The 25226-nt window shown below is 36.8% G+C and overlaps 3 protein-coding genes across 4 annotated transcripts in view; 1 reads left to right on the top strand and 2 right to left on the bottom strand.

Moving 5' to 3' along the window:
* Positions 1-7114: 7114 nt before the first annotated feature.
* LOC122078748 (GDSL esterase/lipase EXL3-like) lies at positions 7115-12577 on the top strand. The gene is made up of 5 exons (XM_042644863.1): positions 7115-7414; positions 10649-10779; positions 10882-11115; positions 11869-12124; positions 12204-12577. The coding sequence occupies exons 1-5, from the start codon at positions 7135-7137 to the stop codon at positions 12392-12394; spliced, it is 1092 nt and encodes a 363-aa protein (XP_042500797.1). The 5' UTR covers positions 7115-7134; the 3' UTR covers positions 12395-12577.
* Positions 12578-16487: 3910 nt separating this feature from the next.
* LOC122077805 lies at positions 16488-22014 on the bottom strand. 2 transcript variants are annotated; one of them, XM_042643677.1, is made up of 3 exons: positions 21792-22014; positions 17217-17443; positions 16488-17102 (listed from the first exon to the last, which is right to left on the bottom strand). In XM_042643677.1, the coding sequence occupies exons 2-3, from the start codon at positions 17344-17346 to the stop codon at positions 16630-16632; spliced, it is 603 nt and encodes a 200-aa protein (XP_042499611.1). In that variant the 5' UTR covers positions 17347-17443; positions 21792-22014; the 3' UTR covers positions 16488-16629. The 2 variants fall into 2 exon arrangements, 1 of the variants encoding a protein (XP_042499611.1); XR_006139962.1 differs by lacking the exon at positions 21792-22014 and having other exon boundaries at positions 16488-17126; positions 17217-17242.
* LOC122079947 overlaps positions 18668-25226 on the bottom strand; it is a 22291-nt gene continuing 15732 nt past the window's right edge. Inside the window, exons 3-4 of the mRNA XM_042646750.1 lie at positions 19114-19366; positions 18668-18988 (exon numbers count right to left, since the gene is read on the bottom strand). Coding sequence (XP_042502684.1) covers positions 18668-18988; positions 19114-19366 — 574 coding nt within the window. The remainder of the gene's footprint in view (positions 18989-19113; positions 19367-25226) is intronic.

Genomic DNA, 25226 nt, shown 5'->3' with positions numbered 1-25226 from the left:
ATTGGTGAACCAACAGATCCATTTGCAACCCTTTTGGAAATATTACCCGAATGGTACTTCTTTCCCGTATTTCAAATACTTCGTAATATCACATCTGGTGATAAGGTCTTCATGGGAAATTCACAGACTTCAAGTGTCATAGGCAAAGGGAAAGTCACATTGAAGCTAACTTCGGGGAGGACTTTGGTTTTGGATAATGTGCTTCATGTTTCGGATATTTGAAGAAACTTGGTGTCGGGACCACTCTTGAACAAGGCTGGAATGAAATTATCTTTTGTGGCTAATAAGGTTGTTATGTTAAAAAATGATGTATTTGTTGGAAAGGGCTACTTGAGTGATAGCCTATTTGTATTAAGTGTTTCTGAAATAATTAATGAAAAATCTGATTCTTCTGTTTACTTTGTGGATTCTTTTGAATTATGGCATGGTAGATTATGTCATAGCAGTGCCCCTTACATTCTAAAATTTGTAAAATGGGTTTGATTAAGGAAAACATTAAACCATCATTGAATAAATGTACAACTTGTGTAGAAGCAAAGTTTATCAAAAAACCACACAAATCTGTAACAAGCAAAGTGGTCTTCTTGACCTTATTCATAGTGATTTATGTGATTTTAAGTTTTGTGAATCAAGGGGTGGTAAAAAATATGTTGTGATATTTATTAATGATTATTCAAGGTATACTATGATCTATTTGCTTAATTCTAAGAATAAAGCAGGAAATGCTTTCATATCTTACAAAATTAAAGTTGAAAACTAATTAGGAAAGAAAATCAAAAGACTTAGAACCGATAGGGGTTCAGAATACTTTAGCATAAATGATTTTTTTGAAAAGCTTGGCATCATACATGAAATTACACCTCTCTATTAACCTGAATCAAATGGTATAGCAGAAAGGAAGAATCAAACATTAAAGGAAATGATGAATTCAATGTTAATTAGTTCTGGATTACCACTTGACTTGTGGGAGGAAGTAATTTTATCTGCTTGTTATATTCTAAATAGGATACCCCACAAGAAGACCAGTATGTTACCATTTGAGTTATGGTTTGGTAGACAACCTGGTTTAAACCATTTAAAAGTATGGGGTTACCTAGCTAAAGTGGCCATTTTAGAACCAAAGAAAAGAAAGGTTGATCCTAACACTTTTGATTGTGTATTCATTGGATATGCAAAACATAGTACTGCATACCGTTGTATAGTTCTTAAAACCATAGATGAAGTATGTGAAGAAAACAATATAATGGAATCCAGGGATGTTGAATTTTTTGAAAATATATTTCATTTTAAGACAAGCTTATTAAAAAATAAGGAGCACAGTGATGATTTAAGCTTAGGAGAGAATGTGTCAAAAGAATCTGATCCTACACCTAGTGAAAATGATGCAAATCAATGAAAGAGGAGTAAGAGACAAAAGAAGTCTACTTATTCAGAGGATGATTGACTTGTCTATGTTGTAGACAATGACCCTTTTACACATAAAGAGGCTATAACATCTCAAGATGCAGTATTCTGGAAGGAAGTTATAAAAAGTGAAATAGATTCCATATTGTCCAATCATACTTGGGAATTAGTTGACTTGCCCTTAGGGTTTAAAGTGTTAGAAACTACGTGAATATTTCAAAAGAAATTAAAACCAGATGGATCACTTGATAAGTTTAAGGCTAGACTTGTAGTCAAAGGCTTTAGACAAAATATATATATATATATATATATAGATTACTTTGACACTTTTGCTTCAGTAGCTAGAATCACTACTATAAGAGTTATAATTGCAGTTGCTTCCATCTATAATTTGGTGATCCACTAAATGGATGTGAAAACAGCTTTCTTAAATGGAAACTTAGAAAATGAAGTATATATTAAGTAACCAGAAGGTTATAAAGTTCTTGGAAAAGAAAATAAAGTGTGTAAGCTTGTTAAGTCATTGTATGGACTAAAATAAGCACCAAAGCAATGGCATGAAAAACTTGATATGGTGCTCCTATCAAGTGGATTTGTTGTGAATGATGCTGAAAGATATTTATACAGTAAATTCCATCTTGGTAAAGGTGTTTTCATATTACTTTATGTAGATGATATGTTAATTATGGGTACAAGTTTGGACATAGTGAATCAAACTAAAAGATTGCTTATGTCCAATTTTGATAAAAAGATATGGGTGAGATTGATGTGATTCTTGGAATCAAGATCATCAGAAAAAGAAGAGAGATAATTTTATCTTAGGCACATTATGTTGAGAACATGCTTAAAAAGTATAGTTATTCTGACTCACCTATTATTAAGACACTTTTAGAGATGGGATGCCACTTACAAAAGTATTTGGTTGAACCTGTAAATAAAAAAAAAAAAATATTCACAAATCATAGGCTCTGTTTCATATTTAATGAATTGTATTAGGCTTGATATTGCATTAACAGTTGAAAAACTGAGTCAACAAACTCACAATCCAAGCAAAGAGCATTGGTATGCCCTTGACAAGCTAATGAGATATTTAAAGAGTGCAATAAATTGTGGATTTCACTACAGTGGAAATCCTACTGTTTTAGAAGGTCATTGTGATGCTAATTTAATATTAGATACAAATGAATCCTTAGAAACTAGTGGATATGTGTTCACATTGAGAAAAATTACTTTTAGCTCTCTACTTGTCCTTACTAATGTACAAACAATATTCAAAAAGTAAAAAAGGGGGGAAAAGGTTTTGAACATTATTTGAAACTTTAACTTTCCTAAAGTAGTATTTTATATTGTATAATATAAAATCCAACAATCCAACAACTCCACCACACCTGCCACCTCCACCACCATTACCACCTCTATGGCGTTCCAACCTCTCTCATACCCTCCCATCTCGCCTCAATGACTATGTCTGCTCCTTGTCTTCAGTACAAGTTCCCCCCTCTCTCATGCTGCTTCGGACGGGTTTTACTCCCTATTCCATTCACCAATCTATTTCTTATGGCAATTTATCCCTTTCCCACATTACATTTCTTACTGCATTATCATCTGATCATGAACCCAATCTTTGTAAGAGATTCCCTAGGGAACTGGTTAATTATTTTTTCATGGGGTCTTCGCCCTCCATTATCCAGTCCCCATGGGTTTTGTTGGCCTTAGTTTTTTTTTTCTTTTTTCCCCCTAAGTGTACTTTATATTCCTTCTTTCTTCTTTGTAATTATCAATGAAATTATTATTCACATAAAAAAAATATTAGGCAACTTTTGGTCATGTTAGGAGTTGAATTCTATATATATTATGCACTCAGTCTATAGTTTATACAAATTTAAGTAATAAAGTTTTGAGATTTCTCCTCTGGTATATTCGTGTGGATTAATGGTGTTCTTTGATTGATTTCTAGAAGTTTTGAGGTCGATTCCTCTACTGTAAGATGAATCACTTGTGTATTTCTAGAGTGAAATCCCTAGGTCTCTAGGTGGATTCCGAAGCCTTAAATTTCTTTTACGTTCCTATTGTTTATTCCAGATCAAAGAACTCCAATGCAGTTCACTTTTTTTCTAGTGCTCAACGAAAGAGTTGGATGCAAAATATAAGAGAAGTTTAATAATCAAAGATGAAATAATTCGGAATTTGTGATATAATCACATGAGGTAATGATTAAAAAAGTTTCTTAGGTTTGTAGTTTTCACTTTTATTCTTTTTAATTTCCCTTGCAACCAAAAGGAGCCATTGCGGTAGTTGAAGTTAAAGAGTTGGAATTTTGGAAGTTAGAAAGGTTTTGATGTTAATATTATGGGTTCTTTTCATTGTTTTGATAGACTCTTTTTGCAAATTTCATAAATACAAAAAAATGAAAAGACAGGTGGAAGAAACAAAGTGAAAACCGATATCTTAGAACTCTTGTTTTAGCATTTAGAGTTTAGTAGGTTCGGTTCATTTTTGTTTGAGCAATTTACATCTCCCTCCCCTATATTTTTCTTTTATTCCAACCCCTCCCCTGGATTTTCAAATATTCTGCAGACCTCCCCTGTCAATTAACACTGTTAGTAGACTGTTAGTTGTGGATGTTAAAATACAATTCTACCCTTCTACCTTTAACAACTTATTTGTTTTTCCATTTTACCCTTATCCCTACCCTCATAACCCCCAATATGAAACCTTACATTTCACTACACCCTTTCTCCCTTAATCGATCGAGTGATTCGGATGGACCTCTGGATTTGTGTAGAAAATTATGGATTCATGATTGAGATAATGACCTAAGGTGTGTTGGAGATGTCAGATAGATGAACTAGGCTGGGCATGCAGCAAATGAATTAGAAGGATCAAGTGTTAAGAGGCCATTGGACCGCAACCAACCATTGAGGAATGATAGTAGTGGTTCGGATCGGAGTTAGCGGACACCGATCTCTATTCTGCAATCCTTACCGTCTTCGTCCTGTACATGTTGATGTACAGATTTTTAGATTTCAGAATCCATTTTTGCAATCTGCATCTATCATAGAAGCCCACGACAAGCAGGTTTTTTTTTCCAAGTCTGTAGTGTTTACATAGGCTGGGGTTTGCATGAACATCTCTCATTCTGAACGCCTGATGTATGCCCATTTATACAAACTTTTGTTCACTAATCTCTGTAGAGTGATTCAACCAAGCAATGGCCTTTCTTGGTTGGGATGAACAACCTGTAAAGATCGTCATGCGTAGATAGCAGCTGTTCACTGGGTTCACCGCAGACAGATCTCCGCTCATTGCTCGTCGACTTCTTCGCACGTCGCTTGCTGCCTGCGCTGCTTGCCGCAGGTCTGCCGTCGATCGTAAATTCCAGTTTGCCACTCGTCAAGCTGCCGCAGACCTCCCCTGTTAAATGTATTTTGAGAAGAGCAACACAGTTTGCTGCGAACTACCGTAGCCTCCAATCATCGTCGCCATTCATCACTCGACGCCCTAGTTGACTCTCGTCGCCATCAATCGCTCATTGCAGTTTTCCCCTCGTCGAGCTGTTGCCTCAGTCTACTTGCAAGTGAGAGATGAAAGTGAAGTTGAGTTCCTCACTCATCTTCTAATGGGTATAATAGTCCATTTACGTTCCACAGGGGTGATTTGGGTATTAAAAAAAAAATTTGAAATCTTAAAGGGCATAACATGATGGAGTCACATTTTTTGTCATCAAAAGACATAAGAGGTCTACAGAATATTTGAAAACCCAGGGGAGGAGGTTGGAATAAAAGAAAAATATAGGGGAGGGGTATGTAAATTGCTCTTTTTGTTTTATATGAATTACATGTCATTCAGTTTGATTCAAACTAGTATTTTTTTAGTGTAGAACCAAAATTGAATCGAATGAAATTTCAATTTTCAAAACAAAAATAAGACCAAAAAAATTAATTAATTTCATTTAATTCTTCATTTGGTTTGTAAAATCAATTTCCATTCTAATTCTAAATTGACTCCTTTATAATAAGGCTGAGTTGATTTTTTTTTTTAGATGAATAAAATATCATTAGATAAGCAAATTGTTATACATTTCCTCAGCTTAACAAGATAAGCACAGTGCTTTGGAGGTCCTTGCGTGGGCGTCTCATCCCTAAGACTTGTTGCTTTGCTGGAATGTCTCGTGGTTCCTCGAGGGCTAGCCACAGAGAGGAATGCCATCAATCAGGGCGCTATTGGCTACTAACCACTCGCTCACCGGCTACTCGAGCTCCACATTTCAAGTTCGTTATCCTAACCATCTCCTCTGCTCGGTAAACAAGAGCACCGGATCATTAGATTACTTGAGACAAAAAGAAGTGAAAAAAAGGGATTTATAAACAACAAAAAATAAAAGTATTGCGCTAAAAAACCACGAGAAAGTGCTAAGATCCACCATCATGTTATGCTGAATTGAGTTGACTTGAGTTGACTTGAGTTGAGTTGAATTGATAGTTCATTAATTGCAGCCATCACAAAAGTCAGACTTGCTAGGCACAGTTCTATTGGTTAATTGGCCATAACAAAGGCACATTGGCAATTAAATGACGAGTCTGTGGCACAACGGTTAATTTGCACTATTGCAACATGTTGGTCACATGTTCAAAACCTGGAAATAGCCTCTTATGCTTAAGTAGGGGTTAAGGCTGCATACAACTTACCCCTCCTAGACCTCGCAGTAGCTCTTTTTTATTGGCAATTAAATGACATAAATCAAGAATAAATGATTATAAAAATCAATTGTTAAATAAAATCAAGGGTAAATCCGTCCAATATTAACCAATCTGATTGGTATAGAATGAGACTGACCGATATTGTATCTAATACCGATTGCAACTTAATTATAACTTGGTTATAAGTTACATTTCAACCGGCCACCACCAAGATTGACAAATTTCTTTTTTTTTTCCGATTAAGGAACTCCTAGCACTATCAGAATTCTTACCTTCAACATTGCCATCAACATGGGCCTAAACCACACTCTAATGAAACTTATAATGAGGTCTACTATCACAGCATCCATAACCAACATTGACAACTTAGCTATATTTATAGAGTAGCATTAATTCAACCACTACCAAAATAGAGAATTTAGCTATTTATAAGGAGCATCACATTGGCAGAGCTCATCTTGAACTACTTCAAAAGGATGATTAGTATTTTCAGAATATGATCACAAAGTACCTATCTTAAATGTCTTAAGCTCTACAAGCATGGTACACTAACATTTAATGCAATTGTTTTTTATGACTTTTTTTGCCATTTTTTGAAACAAACCTCTTGTAGTCCCTCACTCTGAAAACACTTACTTCTATTAATCTTCCACATGGAAATAAATTATTCTTTTCCGTCCTTCTCTCCTGCTGCCCATATCCCTGCGTTTAAAACTTTAAATCCAATTTGTGGGTAGTTAATAGCTGCTACTAGTTATGTCAGTGCCTGATCAGATCCACTCACGTATGGGCATGGCCATATCTGAACGTGTAAATATATACTCCACAAAGAGCGGATCAAGTGTAATTCCATTTATGTGGATCAGTCTCCATGAGAATCTGATCCATATTCTATTCCACATCTCTCTCTCTCTCTCTCTCTCTCTCTCTCTCTCTCTCTCTCTCATATAGAGTCTATATATATATGACACCACCCGCCAGTGTGTATGTCTCCTGCCAATCTCTGCAATCTTCACATTTCACAAAGGAAATGCAGCCTCCCTCTCTAAACCTGGCTACTCCTTCTTTGGCTCTTCTTCTATCTCTACTTGCTTGCCTCACCTCTCAAATAATTCAAAAAGTCGTTGCAGCACCTGCCAATTCCACGGTACCCGCAGTACTAGTCTTTGGAGATTCGATCGTGGATACTGGTAACAACAACTATTTACCTTCACTGGCTAAGTGCAATTTTCCTCCGTATGGCAGAGATTTCATGGGAGGAGCCGCTACTGGTAGGTTCAGCAATGGAAAGGTCCCCTCTGACCTCATAGGTATTCTCTCTGCTTCTTCGATCTCCTTTTTTTTTTTTTTTTTTTGCTAAATGTCCAAAAATTTTATTGAGAGGAAAGAAAAAAATGTGAAACAAAATTACAAATATTTAAAATCCCCCACCTTCGGCATTGCCATCAACAGGGGAAATTAAATCTAATCACAAGTGAAACGAAATTCAGATCTTGAATTAGCATCATTAGCAAGCTCACAAATGATACGATGTGGAAAATAAATATTTAAAGAGGATTCTCCAGATTTTACCACCTCTCTAGCAAGAAATTCAACCACTTCGTTTGCTTCTCGAAAACAATATGAAATCTTCCACGATATGGAAGCTAAGAAATCCTGACATATTATCCAATCCTGTTGAGCCTACCAAGGAATTGATCAAGCTTAAACTGCCACAACAACAACCGTTGAGTCATATTCAATCCAAAGAGATTCAACATTCAATTCCTTAGCCAATATGATTCCTTCAAGAAGAGCATTGAATTCTGCAAAATAATTTGTCTGCACTCCCAAAAATTTCTGAAATGACCTCACACAGGAACCCTTATGATCTCTTAGCACACCACCTACACCAGCTCGAACTGGATTACCTAGAGAACATCTATCTATATTTAATTTGGTCCATCCCACCATTGGCTTACACCAAAATACCTCGAGCATTGAAACATCTTTTTCTTGGAACGGCTAAAAGGCCTAGCCTGCAACAACATGTTAAGTCTATAGGTTGCTTGATTACTCCCTGTAATGAGTAATTCCCATTCTTCACATCATCCTTTACTTTGTAAAAAATCTAGAAAATTGACTTCATAGAACCCCCATGGCATCTATCATTCCTTTCCTTCCAAATATTGCCTGCAACTAGAACAAAACCAATAGACCATGGATCTTTGACAGATAGCACACTCCTCTTTCTAATCCACCAAAGAGATAGTTCCCAAAGGTGGCATGGATCAGGCCAAGAATTCCCAAAACAATCTAAAAATAATTTCCAAATGCCAACTGAAAATCTGTTGGTAATAAAAATGTGATTAAAAGTTTCTGCATCTGAACCACATAGATTGCATTCGAAAATAGTAAGGATCCCCTTCCCAGCAATGATATCATCTGTTGGGAGCTTTCTATGCATCAATCGCGAAACAAACACTGATGTCTTGGTTGCAAAGCCTTTATCCAAACAAGCGAGGAGCAAAGGATTTTTGGGTTTCTACTTCTAATCTCATTCCAGGCAAAATAAGGCAGAATAAGAGGAGAAATATCCTGAAGAAATACAGCTCCAAAAACATTTATCTTCCAAATCAAATTAGGATAGCTTTATCAATTTAGCTACAGCAAAATCATTTCTCAGAGAAGATGAACTAACGTCTGGGATATTCCAGCTAAAGTCTAAAATAATTCCTGAAACTTTTGCAAAAGAATTTAGATGGGGAGCTAAAGCTTGGCCACAAGATTCCAAGATAGAAAACTCTCCTAGCCAATGATCATTCCAGAGACCTTTTTTTCCCATTTCCCACTACCTATCTCTCATTAATTGAAATGAATGACCACATTTTAAGAACACCAGGCCAAATGAAGTCGGTTACCGTTCTTAAGAAAATGAGCCCTGAAAAACTTACTCATTGCCAAATTCCCATGCTTCACATTCCGAGCCTGCTTGCAGAGAAGGGATTTATTGACATCACGGAGCCTGTGAATGCCTAACCCACCTTCATTTGTAGGCTTGCACACTTGGTCCCACTTGACCGTGACAGCTTTAGAGATATCAACATCCCTTGTCCAAATAAAATTTCTTAGCCATTTTTCCATCATAACTATCAATGATGAAGGCCACCAGTACAGAGAAAAGTTGTGAATAGGCAAGCCTTAGACAACAGAGTTAACCAGCTGCACCTGACCAGCCATTGAGAGAATTTTTCCTTTCCATCCCGAGAACCTCTCTCTAACTTTATCCAAAACAGGAAGCAAGTATTGCCTCATGACTCTGCCTTTAAACATTTCAACACCCAGAAACCTAGTAGGAAATCGCGAGAAGAAATTCCCAAAATCTCCACAATGGTATGCTTTCTTGTAGGAGAAATCGATCCCATGAACTTCTTACTTTTCTCCAAGTTAACATGTTGAAGTCAATGGTGACTCCGCCGTGGGAAGAGCTGCTTCTTTCTTTCTTGATAGAGGGGGCTTCCATTCACCAGTGCTCTCCGAACCGTGCTGGATAGTCACCCACACACGGCTCTCAAACCCAGCCTATGGTGGATCCCAAGGGACAAAGTCGAAGCGCTTGATCCTTTGCCTCATACTTTGAGATGCTCCTCCACACCGATCAAGCAGCGATGCTGCTCGTGATAGGCTTAGCTTAAGTCGCTAACGTTTGGTTCAGATAAGTCAAGTCCCTTCGGTCAGTTCGCTCAGGTGGTCAAGAACTTTTTTTAATTTCTAACATAGTTAACTGAAGCACTCATAAAAATGAAGATATCGTCAGCAAATAGCAGATGGGTTGGAGCTGACTGACCTCTTAGACTAGGAAGGGCTTTGATTTTTCCTTGATGCAGTAAATTTTTCTGACCTCTACAGAGAACCTCTTTTTCGAAAATAAAGAGAATGGGAGAAATTGGATCACCTTGGCGCAATCCTCGCTCCACTCCAAAAAATCCTACAGGACCACCATTTAGAAGAATAAAAACTCTTGAGGAGGATAAAATTTGATAAATCCAGTTCAGCCATGTATCAGAAAAACCAAGCCTCCTCAAGACCAGCATGATAAACCTCCAAGAAATGGTATCAAATGTTTTTTGAATATCATTCTTAGCCCCCATACCTCCTCCTCTAGTAGCAGAGAACATCTTATTTGCCAACTCACAGGCTAATGTTATATTATAAAGATCGTTTGCTTCTTCCATCTTTTTTTTGCTAGCAGATCAAATTTTATTAAGCCAAAAAGAAAGAAAGAAAAACCACATCAACTCAATACATCAAAAATCAGAAAAAAAAAAAAAAGCCTGCTAAAGAAAGTGAGCAAGTCTCAAGATCCATAGACCACCCCACCTTCGGCATTGCCATCAACAGAGGGGCCTAACAAAAATTAGTGGAATCTAAATCTTGGCCTGCACATGGCGTCCCTCATAACTTCCTCCATGATGTGAAGAGAAAGGTCTTCATTCTCCTCAGAATATAGAATGGTGATGCATCTAATAATATAATTAATCATTTTAAGAACTAATTATTTCCAGTTGAAGCAATGGGGATTAAGGAGCTGTTACCGGCATATTTGGACCCAAAGCTCACCCTGCAAGACCTCCTCACTGGCGTAAACTTCGCTTCAGGTGGTGCAGGTTATGATCCTCTCACATCCGATATAGAGGTACAAGAAGTTAGAGAGTTACTATATATATAACAGTCAATCTGATTCCTCTATATATATTCTAATTCTATTTCTTTCTTCTATTTATAAAATGATGACTAGATAGCCATGACATTAAGCGAGCAGCTAAATCTGTTTGAAGAGTACATAGAGAAGGTGAAGAGTGGGATTGGTGAAGAGAGAAGCAAGAAGATTGTATCAGAGAGCCTATATGTGCTGTGTACAGGGAGCAACGACATTGCAACTACTTACTTCCCTACTCTTCTTAGGAAACTGCACTACGACATTGCCTCTTACACCAATCTCTTGGTCCAATTCGCTTCTACTTTCATTCAGGTCACCCTCTTCTTCCTTCTATATTACTACTACTACTACTACTAGATTTAAACTACAACACCATGAAACCTAATAGAAGCTTTAGAATAAAATAACAAAGTAACTGTTAGGAACCGTTACACTGTACTGAGAGATCTCTCAGGGTATATGCTGAGAAGTATCTTCTCAATATGAAGGGGAGGGGAGAAAGAAGAAATATTAGTAAAACAATGGAAAAAGAATGACCGAAGCTAAAACAATCACACAATCCTTCAACTAAGCGAATGACCTGAACCAAATAATGAATCAAGGTTTTCAACACCGAGTGATGCTGGACTAAGTTCAGGGGATCTGTCTGTCTAAGACTCCAGCCGATAATATTAAAAAGCTACAGAGAGAGTGAAGTGCCACACGACTGGCCCCACTAATGGCATGATATTGCCCATTCTAACATGTGGGTCTCAAAGTTTTAAAACGCGTCATACCATGTAAAGAAGGCCGCATCATATATGTACATTCAATAACGCATCCCCAAGGGATGTGGGATTTTCTATGGTCAAAAATTGAATAGAAACCCAACGAAAAAGAATAATTTTTATGAAAGAGATGAGACTACTGAAATTTTTTCAATTAATATATGATAAATATGTGTTGAATTGTTGAAAGGGGGATCTGATCTGCCTAGTAATAAATATGGAAATTGTGGAGCAGATTTATCTTGTTCTTCATAAACAATGATTTTTATTTCCCACCAACTTCTTATTCTGTTGGCAGGAACTGTACAGAGTAGGAGCACGAAAGATTGTTGTTATCAGCCTCCCACCAATTGGATGTGTGCCATCCCAAAGAACATTAAGAGGGGGAATAGCTAGATTGTGTGTAGAAAATTACAACCAAGCAGCCATGCTCTTCAACTCTAAGCTTTCCTCTCAACTGAATTTGCTAAATAAGAACCTCCCACAATTCAGGTTCCTCTATGTTGATATCTACAACCCTCTGATTGATCTGATCCAAAATCCTTACAAATACGGTAATCACCACTAATCTTGCTGACCTTACCATGCATAGATGCCGACTAAGGTTCAGCTAATAATTAGTGGTCTCCACAGGATTTGAAGAAGCAACTAGAGGATGTTGTGGCACTGGAATAATAGAAGTAGCAATAGTACTGTGCAACGGAAACCCATTTACATGTACAAACTCCTCCAAGTACATATTCTGGGACAGTTACCATCCCACAGAGAGAGCTTACAAGGTCATCCTCACTCCAATCTTCAACAACCTCAAAAGCCTCTTCTGAAGCACATCACTGACCCTTTTGCTCAATGCAGTACTGATTCATACATAATCTTTCTACTTCATCAAGTGTCTCAGGACACAATGCTCATCCACCCCTTAAACTCAAAAATGTCCAAGTCCCAATTTTTGTCTCCCCCATTTTGGGTTTTCGCATTATTTCATTGATATGTTTAACATAATCAGTATGAGGACAAGATTTGGTCCGATAAACATAAATCAATCAACGATAAATAATGTATCCAGTGGTTTTTTTTTGGGCTAAAAAATTATATTATTAAAGAGAAGAAAATAACATCAGTACAAATAGAAACACCATAAAATCACTCTCCTAACCCCCACCTTCAGTATTGCCATCAGCAGGAGAAAGGACAGCGCACTAGCCAAACCTATAGTTAGGTCTACTATCCGCATCTCTCCTTATCAAATCCATAATATGAACTGGAAAAACTACATTTGAACACGATATCCCCGTCTTCGCCGCATCTCTGGCCAAACAATCAGCAATCAAATTATCCTCTCTGAATTTATGTGTAATCTTCCATGTAATCCCTTCCAAGAATGGCTGGAGATAACTCCATCTCTATAAAGCAAACCATGGTATCCTCTTTTGTTGAAAGGAGGTCACATCTTCACTAGAGTCAGACTCCTCCCGTAGCCGATTAATTGCCAGCTCACCAGCATGCATAAGGCCCTCCATAAGCCCTTCCACCTCAACTTAGAACACCCCTGTCACGCCCATAAAAATTTCATAGGATTCCAGAACTCTTCCCATATGATCACAAAAAATCCCATCTGCATCCGCTCAACCTGGATTTCCCATAGAGCTTCCATAAAATTCAGTTTTACCCAATTTTTCAAGGGTTTACACCAGAACACCTCCTAGGGAAGGATTCCTTAAACTAAACATAGATGGATGTTCTTTGGGAAATCCGGGCCGATCAGGAGCAGGAGGTATCTTTCGTGACAACAAAGGAAATCACATCATAAGTTTCGCCGGTGGCCTAGGAGTTACAAATAATTTTGTAGCTGAGTTTCAGGCTTTCTTCTTGGGTGTACAGATGGCAAAGGCTAGGAGATGGAGGAACATATGGATTGAAAGTGATTCTCAAATGGTAGTGACCTGTATCCACCATAACACCATTCCATGATTTTTTCAGCAACAATGGCTTTACTATAAAGCTTTCTTGGATACTTCTACATGGTCAGTAACCCATTGTTTTAGGGAGGCTAACAATATTGCAGACAAGTTAGCTAAGAAAGCAGCTCTCACACAAACAACATCATCATGAGATTCTTCCCCCTCTTTCATTTTGGATGATATAACATGGGATGCCCAACTGAGACCGAGATATAGGTTTTCATGACAGCGCTAGTTTTAGATTGAATTACTACTCTGCTAATGGCAATGCCGAAGGTGGAATAGTATTTCAAATCTAAAACTCAGTTTATTTAGTTTTTTTTTTCTTTTTTATTGGATTTCTTTTCTGCTGATGGCAATGCCGAAGGTGGAATAGAGGTTCAAGGTTACACTACATTCTTTGTATTATATATACTTTCTCCTAATTAATAAAATTCACTTGCTGACTCTTAGCAAAAAAAAAAAAAAAAAACACCTGAACACCTCTAGTATAGGCATGTTTGGCACATTCTGAATCCTTAAAGCAAGCTTCCTACAGCAAATAATTTCAACAACCGACTTCACTTCACCTTGAGCACAGGGATTACAGATCCTTATATCTTCAATGATCATTTGGTTCACATACTTGGGAAGTCTCACATTACCATCATGTCGCCTATTATTTCTCTCTCGCCAGATATGGTCAACCACTATGATCAGTCCCAAAGCCCACGCTTTTTTGCAGCACACGTGACTTTTCTTCCTCTTCCACCATTAAAATAGTTCTGTCAAGGATCCAAACTTCTTCCATACTATATTAAAACACCGGCAAAAGTAATTCCATATCACCTCAGAAAAAGAACAGTGAAGAAAAATATGATCCAGTGGGTTGATAACACCGTAAAATCATTCTTATCAATAAGACAATGAAGAGTTTTCTATGGAACATTTTTTCTTTTAACATTATATAGTTTCAGTTGTTTCAAAGAATATAATTGGATGGATCATTATAACCACTTGCTGAACTGATAATGCTGGTAGGGGGTGGGGGAAGAAGAAGCAAGTTCTAAACTATAGATCAAAGAAAGAGTAGTTGTGTGAATAAGTAGGTCTTCTTCCAATAGTTCCTTATCATAAATCATTGGATCTGTCACTCTCTTTCCCTGCCAATGACTTATGTAGTGGTTGGCCAACTAAAGCTCGCATTTTTATTCATCCTAGATGTCCATTAAATCGAAAAGGAGCAGGTCATTCTCTTGAGACACATAGGGAAGATGAGATATGCCATTCAAGCACCTCACTTATAAGACAACCCTTTTTAAACACTAACAAATCAAATGCTATGACCATCACTTCAGATGATTTAATTTTGAATTAAGTTATGTAAACCCTCAGATGCTCTAAATATTTATGGAAAATATGATTACTAGAAAGACATTCGTCTTTTTACACAAGACACTGCTAAGTCCCCTGTTGGTTTTTTTTTTTTTTTGGGGGGGTGTGTGGGTGTGGGGGTAAGAACTATAACACATGTAAAAATATTGACTCAGATGAGCTTGATCTTCAGGATTACCAAGATCCTGCATGATCAGGTTTTTTACTATGACAGAAGATTACACCAAAGTGATATAGCTGGGTGTGTTACATACGCACGCATGAATGCATGGGCTTGCATGGTTGTACGTAAGAGTAATACATGGTTGTACATGAGAGTAACCAGAGTAAATATTATGTAGTTCTTGAGTGTTTGAGTGTATTTATGTAACTCAGAAGTAGTGTTGTATGTGGGTTTAGTTATGGGTGTAGTTATCTAGTCGTTATGTAATTCAAGGGTAATAGTTGTAAACAATTGGATGCCTATCAAATAAGCTCAAGATGGAATGATATGATGACTTGAATTCCCTATTTCTTCTATTTTGAGAAAAGAGGTTCGGCTCCCTCCTAATTAAGCCAACTAAGCTTCTAAAATCCCTCCCTTGCCTATTGTTTTCTTGTCTTCTCCAAGATAGGTAAGCGCGGATAAACCCATAACGTACCAAGGTGCAATAGGCTTTTGTAGACCTAGAGCAGTACCAAACAGTGCAATAAAAGCTCTGTTGAACTGAGCTAATTATCTATCAAGAAATATTTGACCATGCAATTGGACTTTAACTTGGCCAATGGCCATCATTTTTTTTTTTCCAGGCCAGACCTTCAAAATATGATGATATCATGCATATTGTTTTCTCCTATTGAGCGTAAGAATTATGTGAATCATATTTTGTACACGTTGTACATGGGTTGGATTGCATGAGTTATACCTTCCGGTTATAGATGATATCAAATATTCTCCCACTCATAGTGTGAGAATATAAACTTGTATTTAGGGTAGTTTACCTTGTACTAAGTACCCATGTATGGGAGTCTAACTAATATCATTGTATAAATAGCCCTTCATATCATCAATGAAATTAATTTCAAGTTTCATGATCTAACATCTCCAAATCTAAGTTGCATTTTGGATTATCACATTGTGTATGAATGTGCAAAGCCACTAAAAAATAGAAGTAGCAGCCAAGCACCCATTAGACTTTTCTTCTGAACAAAAATGGAGGATCTAAGTTTGCCTTTTAGGGACCCAATATCTGTAAAGAAATGCAATCTAAGCAGAAGACAGATCGTCAGAACAAAATGAAGAGTAATTAGTTAGATCAATCATTGGGAACTTTAAGCCTCAAAAGCGACAGGAAAACACCCAACGTGATCAAACAAGGGGCCGTTTGATTTTGTTTCAATTGCTTCTGTGTCTAGAAACAGCAAAAATGGTTTCTCCCGTTTCTGTCCCAAGAAACAATTTTTTTACCTCAAAAAAGTGTTTGATTTTTCTGTTTCAAGAAACGGTTTCTTATGTATGTATCATTAATTACAATTATGCCATTAGAATTTTAACAAAAGGGAAGACATCATACATGATTAAAATGAAAAAAACCCAATGTGATAGAGATTCAATAGGGAATATCTTTTTAAATGTCACATAAGTAAATAGAACATAGAGTTTTCTATTACGTAACATATACTCTAACAACTAACATAAAATCATTAATGGTAGTAACTGACATAAAGTCATTAAAATCAAAACATCAAGGTCCATCAATTGGAATCATAGGCATTCCCTTCGATATAGCCATTTGATTTGCTATATTTATCCTCAACATTGACATCTGTCTTGCTCCTCTCTGACTTGTGCTTGTAGTTGGAGCAATGAAGTCTTGATGATTAGGAGGATTTAGTTGATCAATTACATTCTGTTCACAGCCATATTCATCAAAAAGATCATCTTTAATACCTTGTTTTTTGATGTAGTTGTGAAGCCCACAACATGCAACTACGATGCTGACTTGGTCCTCGATACGGTAACCCTTCATTTTTTGTAAGATTTGGAATTTATTTTTCAATACACCAAAGGTTCTTTCAATAACATTCAGTAAGGAGGAATGTCTGTGGTTGAACAACTCCTTCGGCGTTCTTGCACCCCTTCTCTCCCCACTAAAATCTGGTAGGTGATACATTTCTCCTCGAAAGGGTGTCAAATACCCAAGTTGACTTGCGTAACCTGAGTCCACAGCATAACACTTGCCTTTAAGTATTATGGATAACGTTTATACAAGTGAGTATATTAGTCTAAAAAGACACTTAACGTACAAGTGATTTGTTTGTTGTGAATTACCTGGAGGAGGATGAGGAAAACCTAAGATAACATTTGATCTCACCTCTTCAAAAACCCGAGCATCATGTGCACTACCTTCCCAGCCCGCGTACACAAATGTGAAACGCATGTCGAACGGCACACATAACATTTTGTGTGATTAATGCCTTTCGATTTCTGTATCGGGTTTGCTCTGATCTGGGTACTATGGTGCTAATATGAGTGTGATCAATAGCACCAATGCAATCCTAAATGAAACACAATATGGATATCTGTTAGAATTCATTCATTAACTAGTAATTGATAATATTTGCACTTAGCATAAATCATAAAAGGTTACTTGAAAGAAAGGGCTAAACTTTGGGTTATGTTGAATCTCTGAGGGGACCACATCAAAATTAGGTGGTCTGATTGTTTCATTCGCTAGTTGAACCATAGCGTGCAACACTTTTTGAAATATAGCACTAATTGTCTGTCCAGATCATTGAAATTTCTTTGCAACTTATCTAGTATTGCTTCTAGGCGCTACTATTACAATAAAAATTGCAAGTTGTTCATCTACCCATATATGACAACTATCATCTAACCATCCTCTATGTATCATCATATCATGTAGATTGAGGAATACATGTCTCTCAACTCTAAATTCAATGAGCATAGATTTGAATGCCCATTCAATGTCTCTGCGACCATGACAGCTCCTGTGTAGTTACTATCCATACATGGTTCTCTAATCCGAAGGTAATCTAACAACGTTTGGAATGTATATAGGATGATGTTATCATCATTGGATGAATCATCTTCGAAATTTGTAGGATTCATTGCCATACCTGTATATAAATGAATATGAGTATCAAAATACTACATAATAAGAACTGAAAAAATGCATTCATCAATAAGGTAATAACAAAGATCCATGTCATCCTTAAAAAATCATGTAAATAAATCAATATATGGAAGAAACTCCCATATCCTACTTTTAAATCAAATCATCCATCAAAATCAATCAAACAAACAAATATCCATATCATCCTCAAATAAACTCTCATATCCTACTTTTAAATCAAAATATCCATCAAAATCAACAAGCAAAGAAATATCCATGTTATCCTCAAAGAAATTCCCCTATCCTACTTTTAATTCAAACCATCCATCAAAATCAAATAAACAAATATCCATGTCATCCTCAAATTTAAAAAGAAACCTATTGTTTTCAAGAAACTCCCAAATCCTACTTCAATGCTCTAATCACCCACATCCTTTTTTCAACAACAACTTCTACAAATGATATTCTCCAAGCAGCACTCTGTATCTTTTGTTGAGCCTTCACCCACATCTCTTCTGTTAACTCTGTCATGTTGTCCAACAATACCTGACATGCTTTGATGTTGTACATTCCACCCACTAGATTATTGACAGTTGGAAGAACTGTTCTGGAAGTGGGAGTACTACTACCCCCTTTTTTTCATTTTTCAGGCCACATATGAGCTGAAGTCATGTGCAGATTTGGTAATGACTTTTGTTGTACTCTTCTTCCTTCGGTCTGTGGGAGTTCTATCACGCTTCTGCTTTGTTGTAGAACGAATGACCACTTCGTCAACATCTGTAGGCTCTATATCATGCAGACCTACTAAATCTTTAGGAGAATCATGTTTATCATTCTCATCCTCACAATCAAGATCAATGTCGATAGACTTTTGATTCCCAGCAATATGCTGAGATACTCCTCTATCTCCTCGAGCACTTGAGTCTGAGAAGACCTCTAACAACTCTGGCCACCATGGAAGTCCACTCTTTTAGAATTTGGTCCAATTTGGATTTGCCTATAATCTAAAATAATCGATATTATACACTGTAGGCAAAATATATATATATATATATATTTATCCATTGACTATTGCTTCAAGGAATGGATTACCTTTATGGTATTTTCCCAAACAGAATCTGCAGCTGTAGCAGTCTTGGTATTTGAATCCCATCCAAATCTCATAGTTTCAAGCAACCACATGAAACTATTATAGTCACCTCGTAGCTTATTCATCTTATTACGCAACTGCTCTTTTTGAAATGGACGTTGAAAAGTTGCTTCTAGTCCTGCTTTAATGTTATTCCACCCAACCTTACTGAATGTGGAGTTGGACTTCTGACCATTCCTTACATTATCAACCTTACTGAAAAGTTGATGAATTTATTCAATTCAGAAGCATTCCAAAGGATTGTGGTTGTGGTTGTGGTTGTGGTTGTGGTTGGAGCAGGAGTAGGGTTTCCACTATATGACATATTGTCTACATAAAGGAAACATTAATCATGTTAAATTCAAGAATCATCAACTCATAATCAGATATGCATATTGAACATTCACATACTGGCATTCAACAATAACAAAAGGAAATCTCTCAAAAGAAATAACCAAAATTTCCAAAGTGAGTGAAACAGTAGCAATAAATGGTTTATATACATGAACCTCATTTCTTTCCTCTAGTATATATTTTCCTTGGACTCCTTCCCTTTTCTCCTTTTAGTTTTATGGATCTATTATTTTCAAGAAAAGCATCTATGTGCACTAGCATCATATGCAGGCCATAGAGTTGTAAATGTATGAATACGGGGGTCATAACAATTAAAAACTAATCTACTGCTGCTTCCTGTATGAAAAACTAATCAAATTTTCAGTATGTATTCATGACAATAGTGAGAAATCTGTGATCTGCCTGAAATGAGTTACTTAGACTTTAAAACTGTAAGTTATATTTACTTAATGGTGTCAAGGTATACTGCTTAGTCTTATTAGGTCTCCCCTTCTATACCATATTGTTCCTGAGTGCAGTTTGTTGTTATCTATGTTTCAGCCATTACATGTGCTAAATCACCCACATTGCTTTCATTAGAGTTCATTTTTAGTAACTAGAAAAGGTTCCAATAGTGCTTATTCTTGAAAAAAAATCTTAAAAAAAAGGTCACTAATCTTCAAATCACCATAAGAATGACAATTAAATACATAAGTTCCTAGAGCTCTGTATAGACAATCCTACTAAGAACTTCAGGATATCATTTTCAACAGTACCAACTCTCCAACTAGTTAAAACAGTAAAACCCTTGGTTCAGGTCTATCATACACTACCTCCCTATTGCAACTATTCAACAAGAACCCACAAAATGAAATAGAAATTGTAGTGTTTCTTGACATATATTGAACAGTAGAGTCATAAATGAAGAGTACAAGCAATGGTAAGCATAATACTACTACCTCAAAGTTGTATCTGAGTCCAACAAAACCAAACACAGAAAATCAATGCTAGCCTACACTTCAGATCCTTAACAGGTTCCCATAGTATACAAAGAATAGTGATGAATATTGAGTGGTCTGATAGTCTTGAGGACCAAGAGATGATTATTTAATAATGGTAGCTACAATCCTAGTCGTGTCTGTAATTGGGAATACTTCTAGTAGCACATATTCTGTGATCATTTCCTACACATCAAACAAGCAAAACCTGTTACAAATTTGCCATACCCATGTCATAAATCTTGTGTATATAAATAGTGCAGAATCTTGTGGAAGTCTATCCTGGATGTAAATAAAGAGAGTACCCATGCTATGGGGAATGGTTGTCCTGGTTGTGCTTATAAGCAAGGCTAAAGTGACCTGAATTGCTTCAGCCATAGCTTATAAGCAAGGCTAAAGTGAGTGTGTAAGTAGGAGTCATGAATCTCAAAGTCAGCTTGCATGGGTGAAGCTAAAAATCAGAACTTATTAATGACATTAGGTTACTTGTGAAATTCTTCACTATTTCTTCTCCTTCGAAACTCACAAATACATCGTAATTCCATCGATAGGAGGAAGAAGACGGGATTGTGGTGGTGTAGGTTGCCATTATCAATCTAAAGCAAAGTCTCTCAAATCTTTGATCTGAAGAGGTTTGGTGGAGCTCTGAATTGAGATGAATCAGGAGAATGGATAGCAGATCTAGAGAACTCCTCCAGAGTAACAATAGCAGTACCACGCGGTGCACGCCACCCTACGCCACTTACCCTTTCCGTAAAGAGCTTGACCTTAGTTCATCGTCGTTTGGCAAGGAATTAATTGAAAAAGAGAAAGGATTATGGAAATCAAAGGAAATAAAACACATCAGGCTTCGGCTAGGCCCTAGCACAAACAGTTGGAGTGCTTGGTCCTGCTGGTAAGGCCTGATGGTTCGGCTAGGCCATGGTGAGAATTGCAATCAGTCCGGAATCAGGTAATCAAGTCTCGCCTCGATTCTAAGACCACAGAATATCAAGTAACCGACCAACCATTACAATCTACAAATTGATCCAAAGACATTATTGTAATAATAATATTCAGGAAGAAAAGAAAACCTTCAATATCTCGACCAGCGAAGAATTAGGGAAGAACAGCAAAGATCAGCAACGGCAATAGCAAATAGAGAACTTAAATCCATCAAAGATCAACAAGATAACTCCCAAATCCACACAGATTAGAAGGAATCAGAAATTAGGGCCTGAGATTACCCATTAGATATCAACAAGATAACCCCCCAATCCCCACGTTACAGAGATTAAATCAGATATGTGAATTAGTGCTTGAAATGATACCTGAGCTTGACGATCATACTTGTTGCTGCAACTCTCCATTGCTTGACGAGAGACAGAGAGAGAGAGAGAGCAGAGAACATCGACCTTCGCAAGAGAGCAGAGAAGGTCGTCGGAGCTTCGCGAGAGAGCAGAGACAGTCGTCGAGCTTTGTGGAGAGTTGCAGCTTGTGGAGAGCTATAGGGAGATAGGAGAGGGTAGGGCGTCGGGACTCAGGATTTCATGATTTTTCCCCCTCACCTTGTTTCAAGAAACAGAAAAGTAACTAATAGGTATTTTTCCATTCCTGTTTCTGGGAACAAAAGTATATATAAATTTTAATTTTTATTTCATAAATAGGTGAAACAGAACAAAAAAAATAAAACAGAAAAAATGATGTTTTTCTATTTCTGAGCACAGAAAAACAGAAAAACCATTTCTAAAAACAAAATCAAACGGGCCCCAAGTACTCAAAGGTAAGTTTGGGTTCACTGTGGAGATTAGCATCATGCTATGCTGGCTTATGCTTGGCTACGACACCTCTCTCTCTCTCTCTCTCTCTCTCTCTCTCTCTCTCTCTCTCTCTCTCTCTCTCTCTCTCTCTCTCTCTCTCTATGGGGGCGGAGATGAGGTTGGGGTTGGGGACAGAAGGGGTGAAGTAACAAGATGGTATAAGATTGGTGAATCAGGGTTTTCAACTCCTTAATACAAATTAAACTAATGTTTCGGAATTAACCCTCTAATACATATAAGAAATATGAATCAAATTGATAAATATCTTATGGCACCAAGCTTCCATGGCCATTTAATGGGGGACATGTTCATCTGGTCCCCCTCGCCCACAAGCACATACAGCTCCTCAGCTTGGTAATTTATTCATTCCCACAACCCTTTAGCCCCTGCCCCTTGGAGTAAAATTGTTTGGTTCCCAGGTCACATTCCCTACCACAGCCCCCTGGTCACCAAGGAAGGGGGGACAGATTCATCTGGTCCCTCTCTCGTCCATAGGCACCTTCAGCTTCTCAGCTTGGAAATTTATTCCCATTAGCCACTGGAGTAAAATTGTTTGGTTCCTGGGTCACATTCCCTACCACAATTTCACTGCATAGAGAGCCCTCTCCAATTGCATCCCCACCAAATGCTTCCTCCTTTACTAACATATTTAGGTCTCTCCTTCCTACTATCTTTGTTGAAATGGCTTCGAATATCCAGACTTTCCTCTTTTTCGGTTATCCCTTTGCTTCCTTTATTTGGAAAAGAGTCCTCAATTGCTGCTGGCTAGGCAAGAGATGTGTTCTTTCCCTTCATGGTGAATGGATTTAGGTTAATATGACTTCTACATGATCTTCTATTTGCGACATTACTGGAAAATTCACGTTCTGCACTGCCATGCATAGAACGAAATCTTCATAGATGGGCATCCAACTCTCGTTCTCTTGATCATATTTGAAATGCCATCTTCTATGATGTTAGTTCTAAGCTTAACATGCTTTCCCCTCGCTCTATAAGAGATTCCCCAAAAAACGGGTTAATTTTTTTATCATGGGGCTTCCCCCCTCCATTGTCCAATCCCCCCCCCCCTTAATGGGTTTTGTTGGTCGCGATTGTTGGCCTTAGAATTTTATTTATTGATTTATTTTCTTTTCCCTAAGGGGCCTGTATATTCCCTCTTTTTTCTTTGTTCTTATTAACTTCTGGTCATGTTAGGAGTTGAGTTCTATACATATTATGCACCCTACCTATAGTTCATACAAATTTAAGCAATAAAGTTTTCAGATTTCTCCTCTAGTATGTCTTGTGACTAATAGTGTTCTTTGATTGATTTCTAGAAGTTTTGAGGTTGATTCCTCAACTATAAGTTGAATCACTTGCGTACTTCTAGCGTGAAATCCCAAGGTCTCTAGGTGGATTCCCAAGCCTTATATTTCTTTTACTTTTCTATTGTTTATTTCAGATCAGAGAACTCCAATGCAATTCCCTTTTTTCTAGTGCTCAAGGAAAGAGTTGGATGCAAAGTATAAGTGAAATTTAATAACCAAAGATGAAATAATTCGAATTTAATGCTATAATTAGTTCGAGAAGGAGTACTTATTTTGAGAAGGGGCTCAGCATCCCCTCTCGAAAAGCTTCAAGAGCTTCTCTGGGATCTCGAGGTGCACGGCCGTAATGCCTATTGGGCTGCAGAAATCTAGAAGAAAAAAAGGAAGGTAATCATTACAAAAGATATTTAGGTTTGTAGTTTTCACTTTCATTCTTTCTAATTTCCCTTGCAACCAAACAGAGCCATTGTGTTAGTTGGAGTTAAAAAGTTAGAATTTGGGAAAGTAGAAAGGTTTTGATGTTTATATTATGGGTTATTTTCATTGCTTTGATGATTCTTTTTGCAAAGAATGAAAAGACAGAGGTGGAAGAGACAAAGTGAAAACAAATATCTTAAAACTCATGTTGTAGCATTTAGGGTTCAGTAGGTTTGATGTTTTATATGAATTATGCATCATTTCATTTGATTCAAACTAGAACTTCTTAGTGTAGAACCAAAATCGAATCGAATGAAATTTCAATTTTCAAAACAAAAACAAGACCAAAAAAATTATTTTAATTCTCCATTTGGTTTTTAACAATCGATTTCCATTCTAATTCTAAATTGACACCATCATATAAGGCTGAGTTTATTTTTTTATTTTTTATTTTTTTTATTTTTTTATTTTTTTAAGAAGAATATAATATCAGTAGATAAGTAAATTGTTTACATCCACATTAGTACCATTTCTAAAAGTTAACATTTCCTCTGCATAACAAGATAAGCAAAGTGCTTGAACAAGAGCACCAAGTCATTAGAATGCTTAAGACAAAAAGAAGTAAGAAAAAATGATTTATAAACAACAACAAAAAAAAAAAAGTATTATGCTCAAAGACCACGAGAAAGTGCTAAGCTCCACCATCATGCTATGCTAGATTGAGTCAAGTTGAGTTGAATTGAATTGATAATTCATTAATTGCATTAACTATCATGGAAGTCAGATTTGTAAGGCACTGTTCTATTGGTTAATTGGCCATAACAAAGGCACATTGGCAATCAATTGACATAAAGTGAAGCAAATTCATCTCTGAGATGGTTCAAGTATCACGTACATGGATCAAGGAATCGGTCAGATCGTATCAATATCAACAGGGGCCAATATCAATTTGTTGCCAATCCCACGTTGGTACAAACCAAGAATAAAATGGTTATAAAAATCAATTTTAAAATAAAACTAGGGGTAAATCTTTCCAATATTGACCAATCCTGATTGGCATAGACTATAGACCGAGACTGATCGATATTGTATTCGATACGATTACAACCAAATTATAACTTGATTATAAGTTATATTTAACCGGCCAACACCAACATTGACAACTCTTTTTTTTTTCTTTTTTTTTTTTTCTTTTTTTTTTTTGCTATGAAGGATAATTTTA

Source organism: Macadamia integrifolia, chromosome 5, assembly GCF_013358625.1.
Source record: "Macadamia integrifolia cultivar HAES 741 chromosome 5, SCU_Mint_v3, whole genome shotgun sequence".
In the NCBI taxonomy this organism is placed as follows: domain Eukaryota; kingdom Viridiplantae; phylum Streptophyta; class Magnoliopsida; order Proteales; family Proteaceae; genus Macadamia; species Macadamia integrifolia.
Note: the sequence above shows the minus strand (reverse complement) of the source record. Positions and strands in the feature narration are given on the sequence as shown.